At 40.8% G+C, this 17,906-nt stretch overlaps 1 protein-coding gene across 1 annotated transcript in view; it reads left to right on the forward strand.

Annotated features, from left to right (window-relative positions):
• The first annotated feature begins 1,472 nt into the window (after positions 1-1,472).
• PIEZO2 (piezo type mechanosensitive ion channel component 2) overlaps positions 1,473-17,906 on the forward strand; it is a 283,163-nt gene continuing 266,729 nt past the window's right edge. The window contains exon 1 of the mRNA XM_062500913.1: positions 1,473-1,668. Within this exon, the coding sequence (XP_062356897.1) occupies positions 1,605-1,668 (64 nt within the window). The 5' untranslated portion in view covers positions 1,473-1,604. The remainder of the gene's footprint in view (positions 1,669-17,906) is intronic.

Below are 17,906 nucleotides of genomic sequence, written 5' to 3' on the forward strand. Positions count from 1 at the left end.
ATTTTAACTCCACACACTGCCCGTGAGCTGACTGTACCTCCTCAGAGGAGGCTTAGACTCCGATGATAGGGTTCCTTTTATTAGACTTATTAGGCACATGGAATTACTGTATGTAGCTGATTTTTCTTAGCTTTCCTGAGAATTTTCATATATGTAAGTCTATAGTTCTTTACTTCCCAAAGATAATTGTATTAGATTCTGTTAGCATGGCATCCGAATAATTGCCATTATTCATAAAAACAAAGTCAGATGTCTGCACGGCTCAACACTTGTCATTTGAATCCCCCAAATGCATAGTTCTAATTTTTTTTTCTTTAAAAGACCCTTTGTATTTTCCTGTGAGTCATGTTCACGTTTGCAATCATTTTTCTCTGCAAGGATATGAAAATACTTTCTTTTAGAAAGCGCAGGAAAGCAAAATATGCTTAAGTAATTATAAGAGTAAAAAAAACCCCAAAACAAACATTCAAACAAGACTTCAAGAGCAAAATCTAGGACTCCTTACATTTGAAGTAAGACTGGATGAGGTCCTCCACTAGGAGGAAGGGCTGAGAAATTATTTCAAGGACCACTCGGTCACTGCTCCTGCTTTCTCCTACCCCAGCTCTTGCAGGGGAGTGAAGTTACCTACAGCACTGCCCCCAGGATGTTCAGTCTAAACTTCTACCATTTAAGTATGAGGGATTGCAATACATTGCCAAAAATGAAACGCATTTTTACTTGTATTGATAACAACATAAATAACTTTCTATTTTACAGCATCACTCTTTCAACCCCGCCTGTGAGGTTCATTCAGTACACCCACAGGGACACACCAGTCGGGCCTTGAAGCGGTCCCTTTAAACCCACTGCATTTTTCTAACCAGCACCGTATTTTAAAGGGTAAAAAGCTTTCCAGCAAAGTCAAATACATTCCAGCCACCGGAGATCTATTTTTTTTCCAGGCGACAATTTTCTTGTGGACCGAAATGTGCTGCTGAAAGGGGGGGGGGGGGAGAGGGAGGGGAAGGAGGAGGGGCGCGAAGCGAACAGATGAAAGAAAACCGCTCCCCAATCACGAAAATAAACCTCGTTAACAACAAAACTTTAAACGAAGGAAAAGAAAAAAAAAGTGAAGAAAAAAAATTTTGTTAACACGCCTCCCCAAAACCAACCCGAGAAAAAGCGTTAGGGAAAGCGGGCGAAGTTCTGAGGGCAGAGGAGCGGGAGCCGGCGCGGTGGCAGCACGGTCCCGGCGGAGGGGCGCGGGGCGGGGCGGGGCGGGGCGGGGAGGGGAGCGGGGCAATTCCCTGGCGCGGCGCGGGGCGCTCCGTGGGTGCCGCCGGCTGGGCCCGCGCCGTCGGGCGAGCGGGGGAGGGCGGTGGGGGGAGCCCCGAGGGGGCGGGCGTGTGCGTGCCCCCGGCCGGGGGCGCGGCGCGGCGCTGCTTGCATGGGCTGCTGCCGGGATGCGGCGGGAGGCGTGAGGCGGCGCGGCTGAGCCGAGGAGGGGACGGGCGATGCTCCGCCGCCGCGGCGGCTCCGCTGACGGGCGGCCCTAGGAGCGGCGGTGGCGCGCAGAGAGGGACGGCTCTCCGGCCGGCCGGCCGCGACCCCCGCCCGCCGCGATGGCCAGCGAGGTGGTGTGCGGGCTCACCTTCCGGCTGCTCCTGCCCGTGTGCTTGACTGCCGGTACGTCCCTACCTCTCTCCTTCCCCTCCCTCTGTGGGTCCCGGGGCCGTGGGACCGCCGTCGCTGCCCGCCGGGGCCGGTGACTTGGCGGATGCTCTGCTCTCCTTCCTCGTGGCGTCTCCCCCGTTCCGCCGTTTCTTCCAAGAAACTTTAAACTTCGTAACTCGCCCCTATTTCTTAGACGTTTGTTGGTGTTAATTTTTGTCGCCGTTGGTGTGCGGAGCTCCGCGGCTTTTCGCTCGGAACAGCTGCCGCTGGTTCTCGAGTCCCGCGTCGTCCCGCATCCTCGGGCAAGGCGTGGGAGAGAGGAGGATTCAGGGTTTGCCCTCCAGGCAGGCTGTTTCGGCCGCCCTGTTAGGGTTTCGGGAGTGCTTTGTAAAGGGAAGAGTGAACGTCTTTCAGAAGGAGCAGTTCTCAGATTTACGGAGGTGTTCAGGAGGTAGATTTTTTCCTTACTTTGAGAGAGAGAAATTTCAGTTTATTAAATCGCCTTACTTAGCAGGCGGCCATCCAAGAAACTACTTGTTTTTGGATGGAGAACTGCGGTGTCCAGCCATGAGTGAATATGTTAATATTGACCCATGCCCTCCGCACAATTTGGAAAAACCCTGAGTAAGTCCGGTTAGATCGCAGGACGACGGGGTGGCCTCGTAAGCCGCGGTTGCGGAGGGCAGCGGGGCGGGAGCCGGGCAGTGAGGGCCGGGAATGGCACGGTGCGGAGAGAAACCCGTCGATGATCAGTCCCGCGTCGCGCATCCTCCGCAGGCAGCGGAGAGGTGCCGGCCGTACCTTGCGCCGCAGCCCCGGGGCTCCCGGGCTGGTCCCGGGCCGCCGCCAGCCCCTTCCCGGCCGCACGGAGCGGGCGCCGGGACTGCCGGGAGCGACTCCCACTCTTCATGAGGTTTCACCATCCTTCCAGGACCGGTCTGCCCAGCGGCCCCCGAAACACGCATCCTTCCCGAGGCTTTGCCCTTGACTAACCCCATGGTGGCCCGGCCAGCTCCTCTCTATTTCAGCGTCTTTCCATCCACCCCGCCCGGGAGCTGCCGCACACTCTGGTTCCAGGTGCCCTCCCCTGCCTCCGACTTCTCCTCTGGGAATGAGGACGCGGATCCCATTGTCAGTCCCTCTGGAAGCATGCGGGACCCAGGGCGCTCCCTGGTGCCTCGCGGTGTGCAGCCTTCCTGCTTTCTCGGCCTGGGAGTGAAAATGCACTTTTCCCCTGCCGCTTTGCCTCGGGCCGTGCGGAGGGTGCTGTTAGCACCGTTTTATGAGGGATGAGATGAAGGCAGCTTTTCGGACCATCCACGCCATCTGCACCCGCTTTCAGCTCCGTCCGGAGCCCGTGTCCTCCCCGCAGGTGCTCATCCCTAGGCTTGAGTGGCCACCACTGGTGCTAGGAAGGGCACAGTGCCACTGATCCATAGCAGCAGATGAGGGGCTTTAAGCGTGTTTCTGTGCAACCAGATGTCTGTGCCTTGGTGGCCGGTGTGTAGGAATGCTGTGTGTGCAGGAGCTGGGTGGCAACGCATGGGGCAGGTGGTGGCCTGCCCTCAAAGCCAAGGGGTGGGGATGTAAGGCAGGTCTTTCAATGCCAGCGTTAGTCATAGAGCTAACTCCCTGTTTGGAATCGTATTTTCTTTAAATTTATGAAAGATCAGTGAAGTATATGAGGATAGATTTGCTGGAAAGATGCGTGGGGAGAAGAAAGGGTTCTAGAAAAGAAATGGTGTTTAGGTGAATTTTTTGAGTATTGCTCTAATAATATACTATCTTGCTGTGGTATTAGAATAGGAAGGGTATCGTTCTGTCAGGTGCTCAGTCTGTCTCTTGTCAGACTCTTCGTATGAAAACAAGTTCAAATAAAATGGTTTTGTTGTCCTTACTCCCGATACTTAGTAATGCAGAAGTACTTTCGCATTGCAGTAATACCTCCACGGATGAGAACTGATGTTGTCATGAATTGCTTATGCTCATAAATCTTACTCATCTGAGAATTAATGGAAATATAAAACCTGAAAGAGGTACTTCCCATCTTGAGTATGAGAAAGAAATCCCGCTGTGGAACTTTCGGGTTTGGACCTAGCAATCTTGTTCAGTTGGATTTGAGAGAGGAGTTGGTAAACAGACAAACAGCTATTTTCTTACCTTAGTTTACAGTAGGTGTTATTTCCCCCCTCCCTTTACAACCTCTTAGAAGAGCCCTCACTAGGGTGAAACATAGTCTAGCCTGCTTCACTCTTGTGCTTACCTTGTATCTGCCCCTGAGTTATCCATGAGCCGTCTCTGAGCCAGTGCTCTCTTCCTTTCCAGAGCATCAAGGAAATGTTTCATGGGCTTCTGGAAAGGGCTTTTTAGAGTGATTTTATTTTTTGTATGACTTACGGTGAGGTTACATCCACAGCTGAAAAGCTGCCACAAGGACTCACTGTGGGACTGATGCTCTTGTGTCTCCTGCCCCTGTCTGGGCAGTGAATGTGTCTGGCATTGCCAAAAGGGTGGAAATACAGAGTGGTTCTTTTGGTTCAGAATTTGTTGTGTGTGATTTTTTTAAAATGCTCAATTATTACAGTTTCTTATCATGCTATAATTTGTTTTTTTGTTTCTAAGATTAGAAAGTAATAAGGTTGGAGAGCCCTGACCAGGTGGAGGATAATGGCAACTGTGGCAAGCTCATTAAAAATAATACATCTGCTGAGCTGAAAATGGATTCCTTAAATACTGTTATAATTATTAATGCTGTAAGTCTTAATACCTCAAATACCTCAAGTTTACATACTTTTAAAAGAAATACTAATGCTAGTTTGCATTTATGAAAAAATACTGGTTCGCTGGGATGAAATACTTTCTAAGCACTGATCACATGACTGAGAAAAAACAATTCCTTGTAAAACTTTTTAGGATCAGGTCTATAACACTGAAGAGGCCAGTCTTGTGCAGGTAAGCCTAGATGTTTCCATTTAAAGCTCAGGAATGATGCATCCTGAGTGTCTGATGAAGACATCTAAGGAAATTTAACATGCACAAAATGAAAGGCTATTGAAAAGCTGATTGTATGCTTATGACTTCGAGGTTGAGCCAATCACGTTATTTTAATGATAAAAATCTTACATTCAGTCCAGTGTGATCCTAGAGTTTAAACAGTAACTTAGAGTAATGTGAAACTTATTGCAAATAAAGTAGTGTGTTCTGTAATAAGACTGAGAGTTTGATTGGATTTATTGGATTTTTTTTAGTGTGATTACTACAGTGTGATATTTTTTCTGTATTGTAGTAGTACAGTGCTGAAAAAACAAATAAAAAATAGAGGAGAGGGAACTTTTGGCACTGGTGGTGGAATGTGAGCTTTTTGTATTTTGTCTTTTAAAGCTTGAGCCTTGGTGTGAACCTATGTTTTTTTGTTACTCATATGTGTACTTGAAAAATGCAAGAAGTGGTTTTTTTTGTGTCAAAGTAAGGCATCAGAGCAATTTTTAGTAATTGCTTTCTTTGTTTTACGGAGACTCGAACCACAAAGCTGGCTTACTTGATAAGAGTTTTTAATTATACTACTTCCAACTGTTCTTTTTTCACACACAATTAATTAGTTTTCTCGTAAGCAAAATATGATTATTTTCAAATGGGGTGCTGGGGGAAAAAAAATGCTTAGGACATTTTTTCCAGAGAATAGTTTTCTCTGGGTTTTGACTGAGGCTGTCGGATTGTGCGTTATCAGCAAATGGGCTTCAGTGAGGTAGCTGCCTGGGCCAAGTGCCTCCCAGAAGTTACACTTGCTTTCTGAACTCTTGAATTTTGACCCAGATGAACTATAAGAGTTCTAGAGCTTGTAGAAAGTTTAGGGTTTTCTGAGGGGTTGAGTGCAGGTATCAGTGTTTTGTAAGCAGTGGCAGGTAAAAAGAAAACACTTTAGGATTTTTTTGCTGACAGAGTTCAGATGTTATTTGGAAATTCTCACTACTTTCTTTGAGACAAATACTTAAACTCCTGGTAAATAGCAGGAATTATTTTTCTTCACTTTTTCCCTCCCCCCTTTTATTTCTCCTTTCAGCAGTCAGTACTCAGGAGAATGATACTGAATTAATCAGAATTAGCATCTCTTCAGGATATGAACACTGTGTTACAGAGAATATTTCCTAAATCATTACAGTATTTTCAAAAATACATATATTCACCTGCTGGAAGTGTCTCAGAGGGAGTGAGGTGTATGTTCTGCCTTGAAAAGAAAAGGTAGAGTCCAGGGTGCTTGGGTGATCTTTTATCCCCAATTAAACAAATATTGATGAAAATTTTGAAGAGTAAATACCTGAATTACTACATTACCAGGTACTAAAATGCTTCTTAAATTACGTGTTTGAAGTGTGTTTCAGAATCCATTACCTCCCTATGTGTTTTGCCGCTTTGGATTACTGCTGCTCACATTTCCTATAGAGAGAGTAAATTGCACAGCTGTAGTACTAAGGCAAGCCTGTGGAGGCAGCGAACCACGCTGTGCTTGGATTATTATTTATTTTGTGCTTTTCATTGATTTTACTGGAGGTGGCTGTTCAAGAAATGATCACAGAATTCAACATTTTGTCGCAATTTTCAGGTGACTGAGTGATTTTTATGTGCCTGTCTCTGCAGGTGATGTCATGGTGATGACAAAGCAAGTTGTGATGCAGGACTGCTCAGACTAGAGGGCAGTTTCTGCAGAGGCATTGCATGTGACAATGTATACATATGTATCAAAAACCTTTGACTATTTTTGAAGTTGAAATAAACTTCCTGTAGAAGTAGTGCTTATTATGCTCTGAAATTGGTCAGTTACTGAAAAGAAGATCAGAATGGTGAGGATTTTTTATCATAATGGTAACATTGGGGGATATTTTTTATGATGTACCAAGAGAATGATAGGGACCAGCATGATAAAATTCACACAGAATTCCCATTACATTTAAAAACTCTGCTGTTGTTCCAGAACACTCATAAAAGAATTAGTCACAGGAACAAAAGGTCTAGGAACCATTAGTGAGTAGCATGCTGAAAAAAAAAGTTAACTTGGATATCAGTTTGCACAAGAGATTCTAAACCAGCTAAAATGGAAGCTTTCCTTCCCTACTGAAATGATTTAAATTATTTTAACTGGCTTCTTTGGAAATTTTGTCTTGTTCAGTGGGATTTTGTCTTGTTCAGAGCGATATATAGACAGCCTTGCAGGAGCAACATTTTCCAGGCTTGTAGGCACAGGGTTAGATGTTCTTGTGCACAAAATGTCATTGCAATCTCTGTGGCTTCCACCAAGGATCAATTTCCAAAGGAAAGAGTTTTTGGGAGAGTGGGGAGGCAGCAGTCTGCTGCAAGTACAGTGCTCTCTCTCTCTTGTGTAGCGGCCATCTCTGGTTGACTGCCTCTGCTTCTTCCCTAGCACTTAGTCTGGAAAAACACTTAAAGATGAATCCCACAAAAAAAAATAGGAACTCTCCTTAAGTTCTTACCTTCTCTTCTTATTTATTGTAACCATTCTGTAAAGTGGTTTGAATCCACTTAATTACTAAGATGAGCTGAAACCAGAACCTGTAAGTTTGCAAGGGTTAAGGCTTACCTAGTGGGTAAATTGTTCCACAGATAGTGGTGAACTTGGAATGTGGGAACGAAAATCAGTGGGAGACAGCTGACTGGTGAGTTACTTGAAGAAAGTGGACAGTTTGCTGGGTGACTGTCAGAACAGGAAAGCATTTGAATCCTTTGTTTTCTATGCTGGAATTTATGCAAATCATGTCATGCATGAAATTCCCTGTCTTCTAAATTGCAGGTACAACACTGAGCCATATTTTGTTTGTTTCTTTTTTAAAATCAGAGCAGTTAAAGCAAAACTTGAAATGACAGACTTTTGTATTTGATTGTGTGTTTGGTGATAACTCATTTTTTGGTGTATTTTTGATGGAGATCAGGGAAGAGAATACTATTATTGCACCTGGATGTGTGTAGCTATGGTGCTTTTTTGTTTCAGGTACTTGCTAAAAGTCAAAAAATGCAAGAAACAGCAACAATACATCAACATCTATTGATACACATTAGGCAGGGCGACAGAGTTCAACAGTTTTAACCACTTAAACATTAAAATAATTTTGTGTTGCATTTTTACCAACACGTTTGTTGGAATAGCAGAGTTGCAAATGCTGGCAAAAGCCGAACAACTTCAGAGTGGCTGGTGTTGCTTAAAAGGACTCTTGGAAGGAAGTATCATCTGAAGGACTGTATCTGCAAGGGACACCTCCTTCAGAACAGTAAAATCTTTTCTACAGGTGTGTAAAGCTGCTGTGTGTTTATACCTCATCTTTTCTTCTCTACATATCTTTTCACCTTGAAATTATAGCTGTTGTGAAGCTGTGGTGTCTTTTTTTTTTTGAGGATAATGTTTTGCTTGAGGAACATCAGTTACTACTGTCATGTGTTAGATCTAACACTCTGAAAACAGACTGTTTAGCTTCCATTGTGAAGAATGAAGTTAGCAAGTTCTAATTAGTGAAAAAGTCTGTGTATTCAGTAGATTGTAGTTGCCTTTCTAATATCTTTAGGTGTCTCTAAAGATACTTTAAACGTGATTTTCTAGTAAGAGGTTGTATAATTTTTTCCCTGTACTCCAGCAGATTGATCAATATTTGTAACTAAATCAATCGAGATTTGTTTTCTAGGGTAAAAGTTTTCTGTAGCATTACTTTAGTGGTGATCACAGATCTTCATTCTGTCATCTTGACAGGTCACTGAAACTAAGCAGGTCAGAGGCTGGTAGTGTGTAGATAAGAAGTTTGCAGAGAAAGTGCAGTTTTTGCTGCCAGGAATATGAGTGAGGGAGCCTTCTTATTCTTTTACTGAGAGAAACTGGTGTACTGGGAGGTTTTTTTGTCATTTAAATCAGCTGTTTTGGTGTGTTTGTCATAAGTACATCCCTTGATGCATTATGTTCAGGGTGTGGTTGTAATAATGCACTTCTCTTTTCCTGAGGGTCTTACCTGTCTATTTCCTGTATTAAGTAGGCAGTTGTAAAACCTGAATGTCACATTAAGGTTGCTATTCTGTATTTTAATTTCTTTTATATCATTAATTCTGAGCTTTAGTGTTAGCTTTGATAATATCCTGTGGCAATGAATTCCATGGGTGAATTCCACCATGAATACAAAGGAGTACCTTTGAATTCATTTTGAGTTTGTTGCCTTAGCAAATAATACTTTGGATGGGAGAAAGTATGTATAATCACTAAAATCAACAACAGTGCAGTGTTCTATTTGCTCTAACACTTTAGAATAACATTTGCAAGCATAAAATCAACCATTAAGATTAACTGTAGAAATTAACAGCTCTGAGTTTCCTATCAGTTGTCCAGTTCTGAAGAGAAAGGGATGAAGATTATGTAAATTTGCCTTCCCCATAAAAAAGGGAGTTTCAGGACAGGATACCTTCACAACTTACATAGACAGCACAGTGTAGCTCTTCTCCGAGTTCATTGTGGTAGCCTTAAATTTGGAAAGTATTTTATAAAGGAAGTAAAACTTAAGGTGACTGTTTGTTTGTGAGTGATACACTAATCATTCCCTTTTGGGCAAAATATTCTTTATCCTGGGACTCCAGACATTACATACTCTGTCTGATGTTTCTAAGCCACTAATTAGTTAATGTAGCTTGACAGAACCGTAAGTTAAAACTGAAGTACCAGGTGGGTATTCAAGTGGGGATCAGTTCTGCCCCTTGATCAGAAGTTGCATTAGGTGACTGGAAATGATTGCCTGAACAGTTAAGGGGATGTGTTCTGGACTGCTATTGTGCTGAAACATGTCAAACACTACGGTTAGAGATGCTAAACAAGTGCTGTCTTTTTCCTAATTGTGCTAATGCCACTCAATAAACTGTATGTTGTTTGTTTTTGTTTTGTTTTGTAAAAAGATTTGCTCTTAAAGAAATTAGCTCCTAGGTATTTTGAGGATCACTAAACTTCTTTTGCTAGCAGTCCCGTATTCCAGGTTGCATGTATGTGTTAACTTTAGCTTGTTTTAAGTGCAGATTGAGGTTGCAAAGGCTTGGAAAGGAATGATCAGAAATATGCTGGGTAGCCAGTGTAAGTCCCCCCCTTTTGCAATTTGGTAGTAGGCCTTTATCCAACCTGATAAATCTCCAGCTGTAAAAGGTGATGTTGATTATAGCATTATGCATCTCTGATGCTGATTTGTCAAAGAAATCCAGCAAGCAAGTACAGTGACACTCTGTATTTCACTTCAATTACCTTCTCCTATATTGGGAAATGTCTGGAACATGCAAAATGGTTGCATAGAGGCTACATCTGTGTTGTGCTTTTCTCCCCTAGTTATATTTGTGGCTTTTTACAACATCTTTCAGAACTGCAGTTCCCTGGGCACTGAGAATAGATTAATTCATGCACCAAAGGAAAGTGAGGGAAATTAGTCTCCACAAATCCTGATGTATGTAAAAACTTTTACAATCATAAATAAATATTAGATCATGTTGTGATATATGACAATATTGTTTAAAGCAGTATTCAAAAACGTGTTTCCATTAATTGCTCCTTCACTCCATGCCTAGAACTTATAAAACCTGTCCTATTACATTCCTCAATCGCACTGCTTTTTTTGACGCAGTTACATACTTAAACACTTCCACAAAACAACAAGTTAAAAGAAGCTACATGTTTTAACCCTTCAAAACTTTGTCAGACCCCAGACTTTCTGGTGTATGTATTTTGAAGGGCTCTTCCAGCTGCAAGCATAAAATTGTAATTATTTTCTTTGGTTTTGAGTCATTGACAACATCAACATTTTCTTGGAGGGCAGTAATTGTTTATTTCTGCATAGAAAGTCATAGAGAAATATTTGTACCTTTTCTGAATGCTAAATAATAAAATTGCTTTCTTCAGGTTTTAGTGCTTTCGGCCAAAGAAATTCTGTTGTGATAACTGTACCATCAGCTAGAAAAGCTGCATAGTTGTTTCGATTCTTCTCCTTCCTCCTCTTCCTTCTTTCTTGTCTAGACATTTAACATGTCAAAAAACTGTAATCTGGAGAATAAAGATCTGTGATGTATGATCCAAATCTCTTGGATTTGGGGCATGTGTATTTGCAGTATAGTGCTATGTAAACAAAAACCACATAGCTTATTTTTTTTTCCATAGCTTATTTTCTCAAAATTGAAAGGAAATCAAATCAATAACCATCTTTTAAAAACTTTGCTTTAAATAGTGTCTTTGCTATGTTCTTAAAAACAAAGCATCTGGTAAAGATAATCAAGTTTGACTTTCTTCTGTCATTTCAGAGTATAATTGGGCAACACCCCCCAACAAACCAGTGTGACACTGTCTACTTGTTTCTATATGACACTGTCTACTCTTTTCTATATGTTTCAACTGGAATCCCTATAGTTCATGATTTCCACTGTGCTTCTTCTTATAAACCTGTACAAACCTGTGACTTTGTCATGTGTTCTCTTACTGTGTAGTGTTTAATTTGTTAGCCATTTGTTTTTATTGAGCTGAGTGAATGAACTCCATCATGATGCTGTTGGTGTACATAAATATGGCCTGTTTCTTGCAGCTTTTCATTGCCATCTCTATGTAAAGCTTCACAGTTGCTTGAAGATGTTGACAAATATTTTCCTTGTTAATTTGCTGAAAGCAAAAGTAAACATACTTATGTATGCTTAAAAAAAAGATCCTTGCAGTTTATTGTACCACAGTGATTTTAGGCATAAGTTGCTCGGAGATACAATAACTTTATGTGAAATAAGCCACTGTCAACTTTTGGTAGCCTCAGTAAGCCTCTCCTGATGCCAGTGTTTTTATCACAGCATGTAGACAGACTGATGGGTACAAGACAATCCCACTGTGCTGTTTGGAGGGAAGAAATCAGGGTTGAACTAATAATTTAAGTTCACCCTTCCCTTTAGAGAAGTCCATGTTAAAACAGAGAAAAGAAGCAATACACAAATCTTGTTTCCTACAACTTGGCTGCTGGGTGAGCCATACTGGCAATAGTAAGGAAATGGCAGAAGGTCCCAAGTGGTCATTAGTAGAGGATGAAGCAGTTGGAATTGCTAGAATTGCAGAAGAAGAATATCAGGTTATTTCCTGCCTGTATTTACTGTATTTGGGGGAGTTCCATTTGTTTCTTCCCTCCGTGGAGTTCACTGTTTCCTGTTGCTCTTGGAATGGAATAGCAGTAAGTTTCTTCCAATGCTAGACAGTATTGCAAACTGGAAGGAGCAAGAAGGTCTCAGTACCAGAGAATCCTGCCTGCATAATTAATGCGTGTTAGTCATCATTGAAATACTCAGAAATGAGAATATAGCAGTTGGTTTAAAACAGAAAACATAAAGAATAAGTTAGCCAAGTCACTGCAGTGAGCCTCTGTTTTGAGGAGAAAGAATAATGTTCTCCTGTGGGGCAAGTAATTCCATAGTTATTCGGTTTGGGTTTCTCATACATTCTTTTGAAGCAGTTGAGTTTGGCCGCATCCCTGCCAACCCCTGCCCCAGGTTTTTGGGGTGGTTATGGGAGGGGCATGGAACAGGATTTCTGTTTCCCTTCTCACAGCATCCCGGGCTGGGAAGCACTGTGGGACATCTCCAATCTCCAATGCAACACTGAATTTAACTGCGGTTGCTCAGGGCTTTTTCCTACTGGGTGTTGAAAATCTCTGAGAATGGAGGTCTACAGCCTCTTCCAGTGCTTAGTTAATCTCACAATCATTGAGATTTCATTTCATTTATTTCCCTTCATCTCTTATATCCCCCCAACTTCTGTTTTTAGCCATTGTATCTCAGTAGGCACCTTTGTAAAGAGTGTAGTGGTGTCTTTTCCATGACCTCCCCTTAGGTCAGGAGGCTGCTGTGAAGTGACCACAAAACTGCTTTGTCTTTGAGCCCAGGTCCCTCAGCCTCCACTGTCTTTGGGACCCTCCCCTGGATTTTTTGAAGTTTATCAACATATTTCTTTTCCTGAGGGGGGCCAAAATTCCATGTGGTTTAATGATAACTGAAGAAAGGGAGTAATCCTTTCCCTTAGCTATGCTGTGCTTGATACAGCCCAAGGGCTTATGCTGAATGTCCCAAGGGATGCTGCATTGGGAACTTTTCGACCTTTTTTGAGTGTGACAAACAGAAAGTAGACATTTACCATTTTTATTGTTCCTTAAAAGAGAAAAAACAAACCAAACAAAAATCCACCCTAAAAAAACAACCCCGAGCTTTCAAATTGTGATCAAAGGCTTGCAAATAAAAATAAATTACTGTTTGGATTATTATCTCTGAACAGTCAACATTGCTACCCAGGCAGAACTTGCAGCAATTTTTCCTCCTAATTTTTCAATTAAGGACCTAAGCATTAAATCTTTGCAGTAAATCCTAAACTCTCTTTCCTCACATGAAAGTAGGTGCCTCAGTATGTTTTTCAAGATGTTCTAGGTGTGGATTTTGAATTTTGATCCTAAACTGTGCAGCAGCAGATCTTGGAAGTACTGCTGGGAGGAGTTGTTTCTTCAGTCTTTGTGTAAACTCACTGGCACCTCAAATCTCATGACAGTGCAGATTTCCATTCTTGGTTTTAAAAGAAATACATTAATTACAGCCTGTATCTGTAGGGCATGTTTGATTTGCTGTGTTTGGGTGCATACAAAATGCACCCAAAAAGCTCAGAATAGTTGAACTTGGGTTTCTCATCTGAAAGTGCTGATTATTAATGAATGTTACTTGGTAACACCGACACCATCATCAGTCACTGACTTGCCATGAGTGGAATGATGAATTAATACAAGACCTACAAAGTTTATTCCCAACTTCAAGAACTGTCCAAAGCTGGCAGTTCTAAGGAGCTTACTAGCCAGTAAATTATTGGCATTATTTTCCCAGCAATCATGTTCACATACTTGAATATATTTAATTAGTCAGTATTTCTTGTTATTCTGCATATCTTTGACAGCTAATTTGTTTTAAAACCACAGGAAAAAATCAGCTCTTCATGTTTCTTTATTGCATTCTTTTCACCTGCATGATCTCCACCTCATGCAGAACTGACAAATTACTTCTAGCAGTAGTTTACTGTTGGGTTGCAAATTTGAAACAAGTATTTGAAAAACTGGCTTGGGTTTCTGCCATATGAAACACTTTGTGCTGATCATTCAAAGAATTTGTTGTGCTGGGTTCTATAAATCCAGCAGAAGGAATTGTTTCCAATTTTTCCCCCTGAAAACTGCAAGATTTATAATTTATTTCTTTGACCATAGTGTTCAGTTAACTGTGCTGTTTTTTGAGGGTCAGCCCACTGTATATTGGAAATTCCCTCCCCTATCCTCTTTCATTCTACAAGAAGCATGGGAGGAATTACAGTTTAACCATATGAAAAGTTAAACTGTTTGCAGCATGTAGCATTTTCTGCTCTAGCTCTGCACAGGTGTGCCCTTGGATGCCAGATGACTGAGACACAGAAAACAATAATTAGTGTTCTTGTAGCTGCCCAGATGACTTTTCTGGAGGCTCTTTATGTTGTCATTGTGGGAAATATACTGAAATCTGCCTGCAGCTTTTGCATACAGTCTTCTTTCAAATTCACATTTTTCACTGTCTGTATGTGTTGCCCTTTCCTTTCTTTGAAAGATTAACACCACCCCATATGCAGTACTGCAAATAAAATATGTACTATGTCATCTGTTGCTCAAACTGTTTTCAAAACTGGTGTTTTATTGTGAGGTCATCTTCTTTTCTAAACATATGACGTTGAAAAAGTAAATTTCTATCTGCAGGGAAATATCAAAGTAGTATTTTAAAAAACATTTGAAAGACACTGGTAATTTTAGCTTTAGAGTTTCATAAAGATTGTGATAACCAAAATGTTGACACATTTCTGATATTCTAGCAAGGAGTAAGTGTACCTCTCCTAGTATGTGAGAAATTAAAAACAATTAGGGAAGATGAGCCTGACTCTCAGAATTGTCTGACTACATGTAATTTACTGAGTCATGCTTGCTTGGAGGTACCCATCCTTTTTGCAAATCAGACTCAGCAAGTCTCCTGCTTGCATCCCATGTCTGTGCATAAGGAGTGAATCAAATGTTCCAAAGGTGGGGAGTATGAACATGCTACAGGTAGCATTTTTAAAATTTGTATTACTATTAAAGGTAGCAAGGTAAGTCAAGGTAAATATACACTATTTTCTTTTTTCATTGAGGTAGTGAATATTAAATGGTCTCAGGTAATAAATGTATTAGTAACATTTTTTACAAGAATTGATACAATTATATTTTTTGACATGTTGATGAAGCTAGGATTTGTTGCTTAAATGATTTACATTTCAGGTCAGCCAATTGTTTCATGCATGATGCAAACATATATATTTTTTTAAATTTTTTTTAATTTATTTTTTAAAACCTCGTAATGATTCCCAAGGCAGTTGTCCAAGAACAAGTGCTGCCAGTGCCAGAAGGTTATTCAGATATGCCAGTGTCTGAATTCCATGAATTAGATAGATAACATATAACTTACCATCTTCACAAAGTTGTGTAAATAAGTGGGAGATATAATACCAAATTAGAAAGAAACTGCTGTTGTATCTTCAGATAACTAATAATCAGCTTGTCATTCTCTTCAGTACCGAGGTATGCTTGTATCTAATTAAATTGTTCCTTACACTTAAAATAAGAAATAATCTGATATTCAACCTCAAAGTCAGCAGAAGACAGCTGGTTAGTGTAAGACTGCAAATTATTTCAATAAATTAATGATATTGTGGGTGCGCACAAATAGTGGAGAAGGAGACATTAAGAAAGTTTTGGCACAAGAGAAGGAAAATGTCTTCCGTGAAGTGGTTTATCAAAACTTTAGGTGAAGATACTCTTGGCGATGTTCACAGAGCTGTTTGTATGCTAAAGTTCCTTGTTTTTTGTCAAAATCCTGGCTGAAAAACATTGCTTTTCAAAGGCTCCTGCCACAAGCAGTAACATAATTGTCTCTTCTCGTGAACTTGGAAAAAAGATTTTGTCAACTGTCAAAGTAGCCATTGCTATTTGGATTTTTTTTGCTTCTTTTTTTTTTTTTTTAATTGCTGCTGTCTGAAAACCAGATTCACATCCCTCATGGATGTTGAATGTTCTGAGAGAAAAACCACAAACAAATTGCCTCCAGCATTTAATAGTGTCCTTTGCACTTTTCTTGCAAAAAGACGCTATGCACATATTTCATGGCAGTTCATCCTGGCTCCCTGTCAGTTTTATGTTTTAGTATAATTAAGTTCATTATATATTTAGATTCCTTCTAAGGGGTCATAAATAACAAGGTAGAGGTGATATAGAGTAGGATAGAATAGAATAATTTAGGTCGAAGTAGACCTTTATGAATCCAGCTGTTGACCTGGCACTGCCTCCACTAAGCCATGTCCCTGAGCACCACATCTACATGTCTTTGAAATACCCTTAGGGTGGTGACTACTGAAAAACCTTTCACTGAAGAAATTTTTCCTAACATCCAAACTAAACCTTTCCTTGTGTGACTTTATTAGTCCAGTCACTTGTTACCTGGGAAAAGAGGCTGACACCTGTTTTGCCACAATGCCCTTTGAGGCAGGTGTAGAGAGTAGCAGGGTCTCCTCAGTGTCCTTTTCTCCAGGCTGAACAACCCCAGCTCCCTCAGCTGAAACTTTGAAGACATGTGCTTCAGACCCTACCACCAGTCCCACTGCCCTTCTCTGGACGTGCTCCAGCACCTTAATATCCTTCTTGTAGTGAGGGGCCCAAAACTGAACGCAGGATTCAAGGCATGACCTCACCAGTGCTGAGTACGGGGGGACAATCACTTCCCTGGTCCTGATGGCCTCACTATTTCTGACACAAATGACCTTGTAGTATTTGAATCTTTGTACCTTGCATTGATTTCTTGTGAGTTTTGAGTGGTCAGCATCCCACAGTAATCATCTGTCTTCTTATTTTGGAAATAATGTTAGTCAAATATAGAATGGCTAGTGTTACGTGAATTATCTTGTAATTTAAAAATAATTATAGCAAAGATGCAGTATAATGGTTTCTTTCAGTCAGAATTGCCGAAAGTGGTAATGTTAAACAATTATATCCTAATAATTTAAATTATGATCCTGTAAGAGAAATTGGAATCCTTTGCCAATATTTAACAGGCAGGAGAAAAAGTCAGACTTATTCCCAAATAAATTTCTTAGATATATGATGGGGTTCTGTTAACTTGAAAGCAGTTACTTTCAGTGCACTGACAAATCTGAAACTGGGGTTATGGCCAAAAGAAAAATAATCTGAAAACAACTTAACTATATGAATTAGGTATGAATATGAATCATGGCACAATGGTAACAATTTGATTTCATTAGGTACCTATGTAAGGGACGTGGATAAGACTGAACACTATGATGAAAATTTTTGCTGGCTTCCTAGGGAGTAGAAATGGAAGCATTTAGCATTCAGAGTCTCTGTGAAAGGATGTGCTAGAAAATCCAAAGATCCTGTGAAAGAGCTATGAGATGAAACATGCTAATAAATATTGTAAAGAGAATAAAAATGCTCAGGGAGTGAGATAAATTTACCATGGTCAAATCCAAGGCTGTGCAAATAGTTTGCATGGTTCAGAACATGACCAGTACTGCAGAAAACATCTGCTGGCTTGTGGGTCAAAGACAGAATAGCAGAAAATAACCATGTGGCATCTCTTGCCAATGTTCTGTGTCATGTATCTGCCCAGACTTCCAATGTTTGCTGAAAACATACATGTGGCTTAATGTGTGTTTCTTTCTGAAGACATCTCCTTTAGCAATTTGTGAACGACTTTTTCAGGTTTTTGGTTTCTTTATTTGTTGGTTTAGATAGTGCCTGTGCATGCATCTGTAGTTAAACTGCCTAGTTTATTGGTTGGGATCATGGTTCTCTTATAAAGCACAAAATTTTGCAGAGGGAAGTCCGTTTTTTATCTTCTGTGCAGTAGTAATGGATTATCTTGCTGATTATGTTGTCTTCATGGCATTACTGAATTCCTTAATGTGTTGTGAAGTAAATCAGCTGACAAAAATGTGAGAGTGTAGATTTATCTAGTTTTACTACATGAAGTTATCTGATTTCCTTTTGTGGTAAATGTTATAAATCTGTAGCAGAGTTATAAGGTAATTCCTACAGTACTAGAATTGGTAGGTGAAGGAGTTTTACCCTGTGTTTTCCTTCCAGGTGAAGAAGTATGGAAATCCTCTCCCTGGA

Source organism: Cinclus cinclus, chromosome 1 (assembly GCF_963662255.1).
Source record: "Cinclus cinclus chromosome 1, bCinCin1.1, whole genome shotgun sequence".
Classification (NCBI taxonomy): domain Eukaryota; kingdom Metazoa; phylum Chordata; class Aves; order Passeriformes; family Cinclidae; genus Cinclus; species Cinclus cinclus.